General features: G+C 47.6%; 1 protein-coding gene across 1 annotated transcript; it reads left to right on the top strand.

Annotated features, from left to right (window-relative positions):
- The first annotated feature begins 444 nt into the window (after window positions 1-444).
- CFAP20 (cilia and flagella associated protein 20) lies at window positions 445-9,773 on the top strand. The gene is made up of 6 exons (XM_055000171.1): window positions 445-670; window positions 2,976-3,055; window positions 5,226-5,337; window positions 6,200-6,388; window positions 7,906-8,016; window positions 9,371-9,773. Exons 1-6 carry the CDS (start codon window positions 587-589, stop codon window positions 9,374-9,376), a joined length of 582 nt encoding a protein of 193 aa, XP_054856146.1. The 5' UTR covers window positions 445-586; the 3' UTR covers window positions 9,377-9,773.
- The last annotated feature ends 1,941 nt before the right edge of the window (window positions 9,774-11,714 follow it).

The raw sequence follows: 11,714 nt of genomic DNA, 5'->3' as shown, positions 1-11,714 counted from the left end.
GAGGTTGGCAACCACTGCCACAAACAGCATCCCAGGCAGCGCTGCCAAATGCCGGTTAAAGGGCAGTCTGTGGGACGTTCGAGGCCCACACGGGAGAGCCTTCTCCTTCACACAGCGAGACTCTGGCGACGCCCTCGGGGTTCGGGCCGGGCCAGAGGACACCACCGTTCCAGCCGCCCAGGGGCGCCTCCTCCTCGACCGGTCTGACGGACCCGGGTGATCTCTACTGCGCCTGCGCAACTGGGACAGCCCTGTGCGCGGCACGAAGGGGCGGGGTCACAGCAGCCCTTCCAGCCCTTTCATCCCGCCCTCACGTCGCCTTGGCAGCACGCACGCGTCGCGACAACACACGGCGGGGGAACGAGTCCCGTCCAGAAAATAGTCCGTTTGGGGGCAGTTTCCGGGCGGTGTGGCGACGGCGCCCGCTTAAGCTTGCGGCGGAGCGTTCCCGGTTCGTTTGCGGCGCGCATGCGCGCGCGTGTTTCCTTCCGCGCGGCGCCTCGCAGCTGAGGGCGACAGAGCCGCGCTCGGCGGCCGCAGCAGCCCGCGCGGAGCCACCCCCCTCGGCCCGGCTTCGCTCGGCGGGATGTTCAAGAACACGTTCCAGAGCGGCTTCCTGTCCGTCCTCTACAGCATCGGGAGCAAGCCGCTGCAGATCTGGGACAAGAAGGTGGCCCCGGGGCGGGGAAGGGCTGTCTCCGCCGGCTGGTTTGGGAAGCGGGTCTCCAGCCCTCAGGAAGGGGCGGCGGCGGCGGCGGCCTTTCCTGCGGCTGTCGCCTGGGCCGAGCGCCCCTGACTTCGCCTTGCCCCCTGGCTGGACGCCCTAGACAGGCCGGCGGGCCGGCCTTGGGGGCGGGGGAGAGGGGCTTGGCGCGCTTGAGGCGGTGGCCCCCGGGGCGGGGAGCGCTTCCGTGGCCTGAGCTTGTAGCCCCCGGAGGGGGGCTCTGCACTCTTGCTCCAGGGCCAGGCCGCTTGAGGTGGCGCCCCTCTGCCGGGGCAGAGGCCCCATCACTGGCCTGTAATGCTGGCCGGGAGGGCCACCGAGTCCCCTGGGGGTTTCTTCCCCTACGCCAGATCTGTGGCCTCCTTAGCCCCCCCTATCTGACCTTGGCGGGGGAGAGCCCATCAAGTCATAGCTGACTCATGGCGACCCCTGGTGGGCTTTTCATGGCAAGAGACTATCAGAGGTGGTTGGCCATTGCCGGCTTCTGTATCCCTGGTCTTCGCTGGAGGTCTCCCATCCAATTACTGCTTAGCTTCTGAGAGCAGATGAGATCAGGCTTACCTGGGCTATCCAGGTCATGGCTATATCTCACCTTACATCCAGTAAAATCAATGTACATTGAAAGGGAGGGGGTGCAAACATGCTGCCTTGTGAAGGTGTCTTATACAGAGGGAGACTGTCATGCTTAGTATTAATAATAATAATATTCAATTTATATTCGGTCCCTCAGGACAACTTAACACCCACAGAGCGGTTTACAATGTGTGTTGTTATCCCCACAACAGTCACCCCGTGAGGTGGGTGTGGCTGAGAGATCTGTGACTGACCCAAGGTCACCCAGCTGGCTTCAAACGGAGGAGTGGGGGATCAAATCCGGCTCTCTGGATTAGAGTCCTGCCACTCTTAACCGCTTCACCAAATTAGCTTGGTGGTGGCTCTGCAGGGTAGAGGCCTTGCACTTTGCCTGCTATGGGAATCTTTCTTTGGAGATGTCAGGGATTGAATCTGGGACCTTTTGCGTGCAAAGCAGGTACTTTGCTGCTGAGACACAGTCTCACTTATGTGTGTTGCTCTATCACTGAGCTATGGCTTATTTAAGATGAGTAAGACCATTGGTCTGTCAATGCAGACAATGCCCATCTGTCAATCGTGGCCTGAGCCAGTAGACATTCTGAATGGGGTGTGGAGGAGATGGTAATGTGCTGTATGGGGGCCAGTAAGTGAAAGCTCAGTCTGGACAAAGCCAGGTTGATGCTGGTAGATACTGTGCTTTGAGACTTTGGTATCAGCCTGTACTTGGTGGAGTTGTGTCTTTTCTAACACAGTAGGTTCATGGTTTGGGGGTGCTATTCTGTGTTTGCAGGTGGGAGTTTGGATCTCATCTGTACTGCATGATCAAGTTTTGATCAAGTTGGGTTAGTTTACCAACTAACCTTCTCTGGAAGAGCAAGACTTGTCCACAGCAATCTGGGGTTTAATGGCATGCTGGTTGGACTACTGCGATGAACTTCGTATGGGGCTGCCTTTGAAGGTTGTTTGGGAGCTTCAGTTGGTTTAGAATGCAGCTATGAGGCTACTGATCAAAAACAATAGTACATCACCAGTGTTAAGAGAACTGCACTGGCAGCCAGTTCATTGCTGGACAAAACTGGAAGAGCTTAGGGTGTCCAAAGGGCTATCTGCTCCCACGTGAGCTTGCCTGATCTTCAGAAAAGACCCTCTTTTGTGTGCTCTCCTCACCCACCACCTTTAGAGGTAAGGTGGGTGGCAACTCTATGCTGGCACTTTCATACTTGATCTTACCGCAGTTCATCTGGTGCCAAGACTTTTAAGTGCTTTAGGCTGTTGGTGATAAATAATATCTGATTTGTAAAATTGTATCTCTTTTTTGTCAGCCCTCTAGACTGCTTAGGGTCTTATGGCAGCTCTGACACTTAGCCTTTTGGTTAATAATTTTATTGTATTTTTGTTGATTCCGTGTTGGTTGACTCCTGAACTGTTACGAGGCCACATGGCAGTGTGTTCAAGACATTAAATCTAAGCTGCACCATTCAAATCTGAATGGCTTTTGAAGGCTTTGGTTGGAACTCTGTGCTTTCATTTTTGCCACATCCTGTCATGCCTTTTTGGTTGTGCTGGATTCTGGAAGCATTTAGACTGTTCTTTTCCTGGCAAACAACACAAACACTTGTTGGGGCAAGGCTCTTTGCTGCTCAGGGTATGATGGGCTGTGTCCTCTTTTACCTTCCAGGTGCGGAATGGCCACATCAAAAGAATCACGGACAATGATATCCAGTCACTGGTGCTGGAGATCGAAGGAACAAATGTCAGGTAGGACAGAGCTCTTAGTGACTCTTTCCTCTGTTGAATGTTTCACATATGCAGTTAACACACAATGATTGTCAGAAGGAGTTCTGTTAGTATTATAGACCTCAAAAGAAGGAATCGGTCACTATTCTGAAATTGGTTCAGAATGTAACATAATTAGATAAGAATATTATAATGGCAATAATAAATACAAAAATACATCATTAATACAAAATACATCACCTGTAACCTAGTAACATTGAAAAATAGGGATAATGTAATAGAAGCATAAATAATACATTCCTAATTAGATAACAGTAAGAAATTAGTAACAATGGCTGTTGTGGGTTTTCCGGGCTGTATTGCCGTGGGTTTGGCATTGTAGTTCCTGACGTTTCGCCAGCAGCTGTGGCTGGCATCTTCAGAGGTGTAGCACCACACTGTGACACTGAGAGATCTCTGTCTTTTGGTGCTACACCTCTGAAGATGCCAGCCACAGCTGCTGGCGAAACGTCAGGAACTACAATGCCAAGACCACGGCAATACAGCCCGGAAAGCCCACAACAGCCATCGTTCTCCGGCCGTGAAAGCCTTCGACAATACAAATTAGTAACACATCTTTATTTTAAATGATTGGTAATAAAAATATTGCCTCAAGATCACTTTACAGACAATTACTAATATTGCAAAAACAAATTCTATACATACATTAGGTTAAAATACTCAATCTAATATGGATTTTGATCCTGCTAGAAACCAGAAATCTCATTATCTCTGTAACCAGGCAAACAAAGCATATAGGCTCTTATATCCTCTTGAAACTGGCCCTTCTAAAAGGTTAGGGGGGAAAGGATTTTTCTGAAAGAAGATATCTTTGCTAATGTTTCCTTCTCTTGCTTGAAGGACATTTTAGTGCTCTTGGCTTCCAGGGAAGGGGAGTGGAAACCCGTTCCTTCCGCCATGTCTTCTGGATAATTAATTTTTTTTTGATAGAGTGTCTGGCAGGATTTTATGTCCTGCAACTTGGTCAATATATTTGTTTAAAAAAAAAACACTTCTATGTGGAATAAGATTCCAATGGTGGAATTTTTTTGAATAATTATATATTGAATGTGCCAATACAAGTCTTTTATTTCCCCCCAAACTACATCCAGATTGTCCTTGGATATTTGGAGTGCTAGGTGTGGAATGGGAGCATCAAAAGAATCAAGGATATTTAGTCACCACCGACATCTGTGGCTCTCACTAATTATGGTGTCTGTTCCCTGTATTTCGTTTAACTCCTAACTGAATAAGCAATACTTTAAACTGTGTTGGTTTGCTAACTGGACAGTATTTTTTAAAACTACTAACACACGATGGATTTGAAAATTCTGAAATAACTGCCATGAATTTTCATTAGTTTTAAAATGTTTTTTGTTATCAAACCAAATTCTTTAAAAGACTCTTTCTGTTCATATTTTAAAATATCCTGAATAGTTTCAGAATGTCAGTTCTCAAGCCACAGCTACTCCATGTTCTCCTGTTATAATCAGTAGTTATTTAGTTCTCTCCCTCCAGGCCCAGGTGCTGCCCAGGCCGCCTATATCCATGGGAACGAAGAACTCTTATCAGCCCGGCCGACCTTGATGCCCTGGCCTTCCTAGGCCTTCTAGACAGGACTAAGGGGGGAGGCTGGGAAGGGGTGTTTGAAGTGTTGTTACTTTTATTTTGTGTGTCATTCTCAACAAAGCTTTGGTTCAGCCAAGGGCCTCAAGTCCTTAGATCATGAACCCCTGTATCCTGAGCATAATCTTCCAATAAACCTTTTGAAACCAAGAGACCTTGTGCTTCTTGCAGAAGGGGGGAGACGAACTCTAGATAACTGGGATTCCATAGTCTGACAAATAGTGAACAGTGGCAATCCAAGAAGGGCCTTCTTGGCCGTGGCACCAAAACTTAGGAACCTCCTCCCCAGGGAGATATGTCTGTCTCCCTCTATTGCTGCCCTCCGCCAGCAGGAGAAGAATTTTTTGTTTCGTTTTGCGTACCTCAAAATAACTAAGCAAAACTCACTGAATGTTCAAAGGCACCCAAACCCAAACATGAATCTTGATTGAGTTGGGTCTGTTCTGGGTTTTGTAGCATATGGCATTTGAGGAAAAGCGCTGATAAATAGTTTTGAATTTGCAATCTCTCTCTCTCACTCACTCAGTACCACATATATCACGTGTCCTGCTGACCCAAAGAAGACGCTGGGAATAAAATTGCCCTTTCTGGTGATGATAATCAAGAACCTGAAAAAATACTTCACCTTTGAAGTACAGGTTAGTGAGCTGCGGTGGCAAGCCCAAGTGGAAAATTTTGTGTGTGTGTTTGGAAGTGGGCACTGTCATACTTTATATGACAGAGGATATTATGCCTAGAGCTGCCCAGAGGCTGACAAGCATACTTCTTAAGGCTTAAGACATTTTCTAATCTTTGATGCCATGCCAGGCAATACAGTTAGGACGTTTCTCAGAAGGCTGAGGCCCCTGCTGGGACAGATACAACGTAATTTATATAACTTACAAGAACTCGCACAGAAGGGGAGTGGAAATCCTGTTCCTTCCCCAGCCCCCTTCCTGTGCTGTGTCCTCCTCCCCTTCTAGCTCCCACCTTCCCGCCCCCTCCCCAATTGCCTTAGTTTCCTCTTTGTTCCTCCTGCCTCCCAACCCTGTTCTAACTCTTTTCCCTACACCCTCTTCTTTTGCTGGGTGTCATTTTTCTTCCTCTCCTGGCTCTCCTTCCCTGTGCCCTCACCACCCCTCTGTTCCCAACTCCCACTCCCTCCCCACACACTTATTGGCAGGCAATGTTTAATACCATTTTAAATACTTTTTAAAAAAAAACAACAATGCCAGCACATGTACAGACATCACTCTTTAACTCTTGAGGAGAGTTTTAATGCCCGTGTTTTTAAAAATGTATTTTCTGCAAAACTGAGCTTTACCCTGTGTGGCCCCCATACGACTCTTCTTTTTTTAAAAAAAAATTCTCACAGGGGCTGTAATTGACTATTAGATACTTGATGACAGTTGAGCATAACGAACCGCCCCGTTTCCAGTCAGTCCTTGATGAGTCAGGCCTCCACCTTGGGATGCCTCAAACCCGGGCTCCGTTTCAGGATGTGGCTTTTTTCTTCATCAGGTGCTAGATGATAAAAATGTCCGCCGGCGGTTTCGTGCCAGCAACTACCAGAGCACAACCCGTGTTAAGCCCTTCATCTGCACCATGCCCATGCGCCTGGATGATGGCTGGAACCAGATTCAGTTCAATCTCTCCGATTTCACTCGCCGAGCATACGGCACCAACTATATTGAGACCCTGAGAGTCCAGGTGAGGACCCTGATCCTGAAGGCCTTTTGCAGGCTGGTTTGGGGCAGGCAAGGACGATTGCAGCGTTGGTTTCAGAATATTTGAGATCCGCTGATTGTGGGGAATCCAGACATGCATCTTTATTTAATGAGTAGTTAAATGGTGGAATTCACTGCCAGTGGATGTAGTGATGGCCAGAAGCAGGGATAGCTTTAAAAGGGAAGGTTAGACAGATTCATGGAGGGTCTCCATCTGCATCTACTAACCAAGGTGAGAAAAGGGAGCAGTTGTATTCAGAGGCAGTAACTCTTTGAGCCCCAGTACTAGGAGGCAGTACAGGATGCCCAGTTTGTTGGCTGTTCAGGGGAACTCATTGGCCATTGTTTGAAACAGGATGTCGGACTAGATGAACTTCTGGTCTGATCCAGAAGGGCTGTTCTATGACAACCAGCAAGCATTAATTGGCACGTTGGAAAAGAACACGAGTCCAGTAGCACTTATAAGACTGACAAAATTTGGGGGAGGGTATGAGTTTTCGTGAGCCACAGCTCACTTCTTCACATAACTGGTATCTTCAGGTATCTGAAGAAGTGAACTGTGGCTCATGAAAGCTTATACTCTACCACGAATTTTGTTAATCTTTAGGTGCTACTGGACTCCTGCTCTTTTCCACTGCTACAGACAGACTAACATGGCTACCCATCTTGATCAATCAGTGATAGAGTTTGCTTATTCAATTGGAAGTTATAGCGGCCTGTATCCAAACCTCCATGGAATTTGTAGAGTGGAACTTATCAGTTTTTCCCCTTGGTTGGCCCACTGAGTCCCTCCAAAATGTCGTTCTTGGTGGCCAGCGGACTCTCAAAAACAGCATAGGGGGCAATATGAGGGTCTGCAGTGGGAGGGGGGGAATTGACAGAAATCAACACAATCTTCCCCTCCAGCTGGGGAGCTGCATGCTTGGATGCAGTAACATTTCCATTTGAGTCACGTTCACTGAGGCTCTGACAGTATGCACACTTAAGTTCAGTTTTCAAAAGGCAGGTGATTGATCAGCTAAAAATTACCCACTGTATTGGCAGGTTTCCAAGGTCAGCTTTCAGAGCAAAGGAAGTTTTCTGTTCCAGCCTCAGCAGGGCTAAAGTCCTTGCTTCAAGTGGCAGAACAACCATCTGGCATGCAGTAGGCCCCATGCCCGGACGTTGACATTTCCAGCACAGAAGCATCTGGGGAAGGCTTGGGTGTGCTACCACCACTCTGATCTCAGTGGGCCAGTGGCAGGTTCTTGCTGCTGTGTTGAAATGAGCCCTGAAGATGGGAGGCCTTTTCCAGCTGCCTTGGTGTCATTACTTTCAGCTAAACAGCCATCTAAATTGGGTTGCCATGCCAGACAATGCAGATAAGTTTCCCTCTGCTGCAGCTCAGAAAGAATTGGCACTAGAGTGTTGCAGTTTGGCTTGAAGCCTAGAAAGTCTGCCAAGCCATTTTGAAAAGCACGTTTGCTGTGGCTACCTCTCTTACCTCGAGTGCCTTTTCAGATCCATGCAAACTGTCGCATCCGCAGAATTTACTTCTCAGACAGGCTGTACTCGGAGGATGAGCTTCCTGCTGAGTTCAAGTTGTACATCCCGGTCCAAAACAAGGCCAAGGTGAGCAGGCGTGTCGGGGGAGGAGGGGCTGGGGGAAGAGTTCCCAAATCTAGAGCAGAATTCTGCAATTGCCCTTATCAGATACCTGACAGAGCAGGGGCAGCTGAGTAAATATTCTTTAACTGGTACCTTAGTCAGAGCTTAGTAAGGTCAAGAAGGTGCCCCCTCCCTCCCCTGCGTCCTTTCCTTGGGCGCTGGAAATCAGGATGCTGGCTGGACTCTTTCTCTGCCCAAAGCCCATAAATCTTTTGAGTTGGGTGGTTTTGTGGTCTTGATCCTGCTTTTAACTGATTGTCATATTTGGAGTAGAAGAGTGGTGAGAGTGTCAGATGAGGGTCTGGGAAACCCAGGTCTGAATCCCAGCTCTGCCATGAAAGCTCACTAGGTGACCTTGAGCAAGTCACTCTCAGCCTCACCTACCTCACAGGGTTGTTGTGAGGATAAAAAAGGAGAGTGATGTAAGCTACTTTGGGTCCCCATTGGGTAGGGTCTAAGGTGAAGGTGGGGTATAAAGGAATAAAGGAATTACTTAGTCCCCAAGCAAGCTTGGGTGGGACGTTCCATTTGAAGCAAGTCCTAGCTTGGATTAGAATTGCGCGGGATCCCATGTGAGCCGAAAAGGCACCCTCCTTCCCCCGCCAGCTATGTTCCTGTCAGTCCTCTTGCACAAATGTCTGCGTTCTATAAATGTCCCCTAAAGTTTTTCCTGATGACAGCCATTTCTGGAATTTGCATCCTTTCTTCATGTTCTCAGTTTCAGATCCCCCAGTTCTTAATGGGACTGAAGACTGTTTGATGTATGACCTGAATGGCTCATTATGGCCTAATTTTTTTTAAAAAACCACAATAGCCTGGATGCTGCACCAAAAACACTTTAGCTTGATCTCACCACTGGATTCTAGTCTTAACATCACTTGGGTGGCGGGGTCCATAGGATGTGACAATATTTGCCCACTTTACAGGGACGTTGTAAAGACGACTGTGGTTGCACGCTAAGTGCTTTGGACAGGGACACAGTGTGCAAATGCTGAGCTGAGCCTGTCGCTCGGGGTGGCTAGTTGCTACTCAGCCGTGAGTCCTGGGCTGTTCTTGCTTGTCCCTGTGTTTTCATCTGAAAGCCCATAGGCCAATACTGCTTATGTTAAATTTATTGTGAGGCCACCCGTCAGTAAATTAGTGTGGCTTGATTGAACCTGGAGAGCCAGGTTTCAGACCTCAGAGCCTTTGCTGCATGATTCCTCTTCCTATGAGATGTCGTTTTGTGTCCCAGGTAAGGGCTGGAGGGTTCGGACGTCAGATGCCTCGAAATAACCGCAGAAGTCTGACTAACCTTGTCTCCTTCCTCCTCTCACAGCAATGATGATACTTTCCGGGAAACTATCGGAGAGATGCAGTCTGAAGACGGGTGGATTTTTTTTTTTAATTATACAATATTTAGGTGTTGATTTGCATAGAATAACTGTTTATTTAATAAAGCTGGTATTCCTAACTCTGGGCCAGGACACTGCTAACCATGTCATTGTCCGATGTGAGGAACAACCCCGATCAGGTCAGCCCCTGTGGATCTGCGGGATCTGATCTTTAGTCGGACACACACACAAACCCCTTGTTCCTTGTCTGGACGCCAGTGGCTTCCTCTTTATTTTTATTTTGGTTTTTTTGCTCTTCATGTGTTGTTTTTATCTGCTATAAAATGTGTGTGGCCTGCTCCCCCTCCCAACCTGAAGCAATTATTAAATATTTGATTCTCTTTGTAAGGCTGGCCGTGGTATCTGCTCTTCCCTATAACTTGTAAGCCTAACCTTTCGCTGTCTGTGCCAGCGTGCCATGCTTTGCTCGCTGGGCAGGAGGAGTGAGAGGGCCCGTGACCTCATTATCAGCCATGTCTCATTTCTTGGTGCTGGTCCAGAAATGGCTAATTAGTTTGTCCAAGTTGGCCTTGCGCTGCAAATGCAAGAACCTGGCTTTTCCCAAAGTAAAGGCCCCCTAATCTGCATTGTCACCCATCTTGTCTCTCTAGTCTATCGATGGCACCACAAGGAGCCTAGATTGCACAGGGGCCTTTCCCCGAATAATTGTGAGCAGTTATTGAAAGGATTCAGACTAGTCCTTGTTGCTTGGCTGTAACGGGGAAAGCGCGTTCCTCCTGCAGAACCCAAAGCGTGGACTCACTTTGCACAATATTGCCTCTCTGTTCAAGTACAAGGGTTTTTTTGGTATCTTGCAGTTGGGTAATTTTGCTTCTTCCTGAAGTGAGTTTCGTAAGATGGGCCTGAGGAATCCTGCCCCAAGCAAACTACCCTGTAAGGATCTACATGGCGAGTTCTGTCCCCAGTGCTTTTTAACATCTACGCAAAGCACCACTCAACCTATTGTGAGCAGTAATGAAGCAAAATTTTATCTCGTCAAAGCTAGACAGAAATGCAACATGTGGAACCGTACCTTGGAGCGTGGACGGAACAGGAGCCACCATACTCAGTTCAACAGAATGCCTGGCTGAACAAATAGATTTTAAACTGATGAGTGAAGCTGATTAAACTGGGGAGAGAAAACCAAGTCCCTGGTAGTTACTAACCACATCTGAAGGTGGGGGCACACTCCTGAAAGCGGAAGGAATTAATTGGTATGGGGTTTGGTATCAGTTTGCTGACACCCCGTGTTACTTCTCTCTGGAAAGTGGTGACATTTCTGAAATGGAACATACAGCGGCAGGGCAGGAGTGGACTGGAGGGTGATTGATAAACCCGTAACTCAGTCCAGCTGAGATGTCTGCTGATGACAGAGGTCTTGTACCAGTTAGCAGGGGCGATGCCTGTTCTGTATGGCGTTGCTCATGGTTTGCCGTACAGCCGTTGTAGTCCAAGGTGCCATTTATCAATTGCTAGGAATTTAGTCGTGCCATTCATGGATCAGAAACTTCAAGATTGGACTGCTGTACTGCATTCTGTCTTTCTAGTACTCCCCTTTTTGACTAGAATTTTCTTTATTTAAACTATAAACAATAACATACAAACTATAAAACAATAAACATAAAGAATAAGTACTCCTCTTGAAGATGGTCTCAAAACTTCAGCGGTGCAAAATGCTGCTACTTAATTATTAGAAGGTTGAATTAACTTGTTTACAGTTTCAGCTTCCAGTTCAGTTGCGTGTGGGTATGCCAAGCTGTATACAAGACAACAGTGTGCGCCATGAGGACATTTCCTGGTTGCACGTCTCAGCCTGCATAGAGCAGAAACTCATTTGTCTTAGTGCTAAGGTTGGCCTTTGGAATGAATAATAATAATAGTAAGCATGCAGAATGCAGATGTGTAAAAGTTAAACTGCAGGTGACCTGGGGTTTCCAGGCATGGAGTTCAGCTTGAGGAACCCATGAAGAACACGGGGTGTGTGGTCTATATTTTGGGGTGCAGTGCTGAGGGGAAGGGTGTGGTGAACTTGAAGTAAAAATACAGATGTTTGTATTTTACTCGTCACTTTGTTTCCCCTCGCTGGTGCTTAAAGCGGTTGTGGGGTTGGGAATACCAGCAAAAGTTAACACCCCCCCCCTTCACAGTGCCTCAGCTTTTTCAGTGACTGCTTTTGAGCACCAACTGTTAATGTCTTGACATCCAAGTACATGGCTCAAACATCTCAAGGGAATGCTGAAGCCGTAGCCCATGTCATGTTTTGGACAGCCCACCCACCTCCCCATTCAT

This window comes from Eublepharis macularius, chromosome 16, assembly GCF_028583425.1.
Source record: "Eublepharis macularius isolate TG4126 chromosome 16, MPM_Emac_v1.0, whole genome shotgun sequence".
Lineage (NCBI taxonomy): Eukaryota > Metazoa > Chordata > Lepidosauria > Squamata > Eublepharidae > Eublepharis > Eublepharis macularius.
Note: the sequence above shows the minus strand (reverse complement) of the source record. Positions and strands in the feature narration are given on the sequence as shown.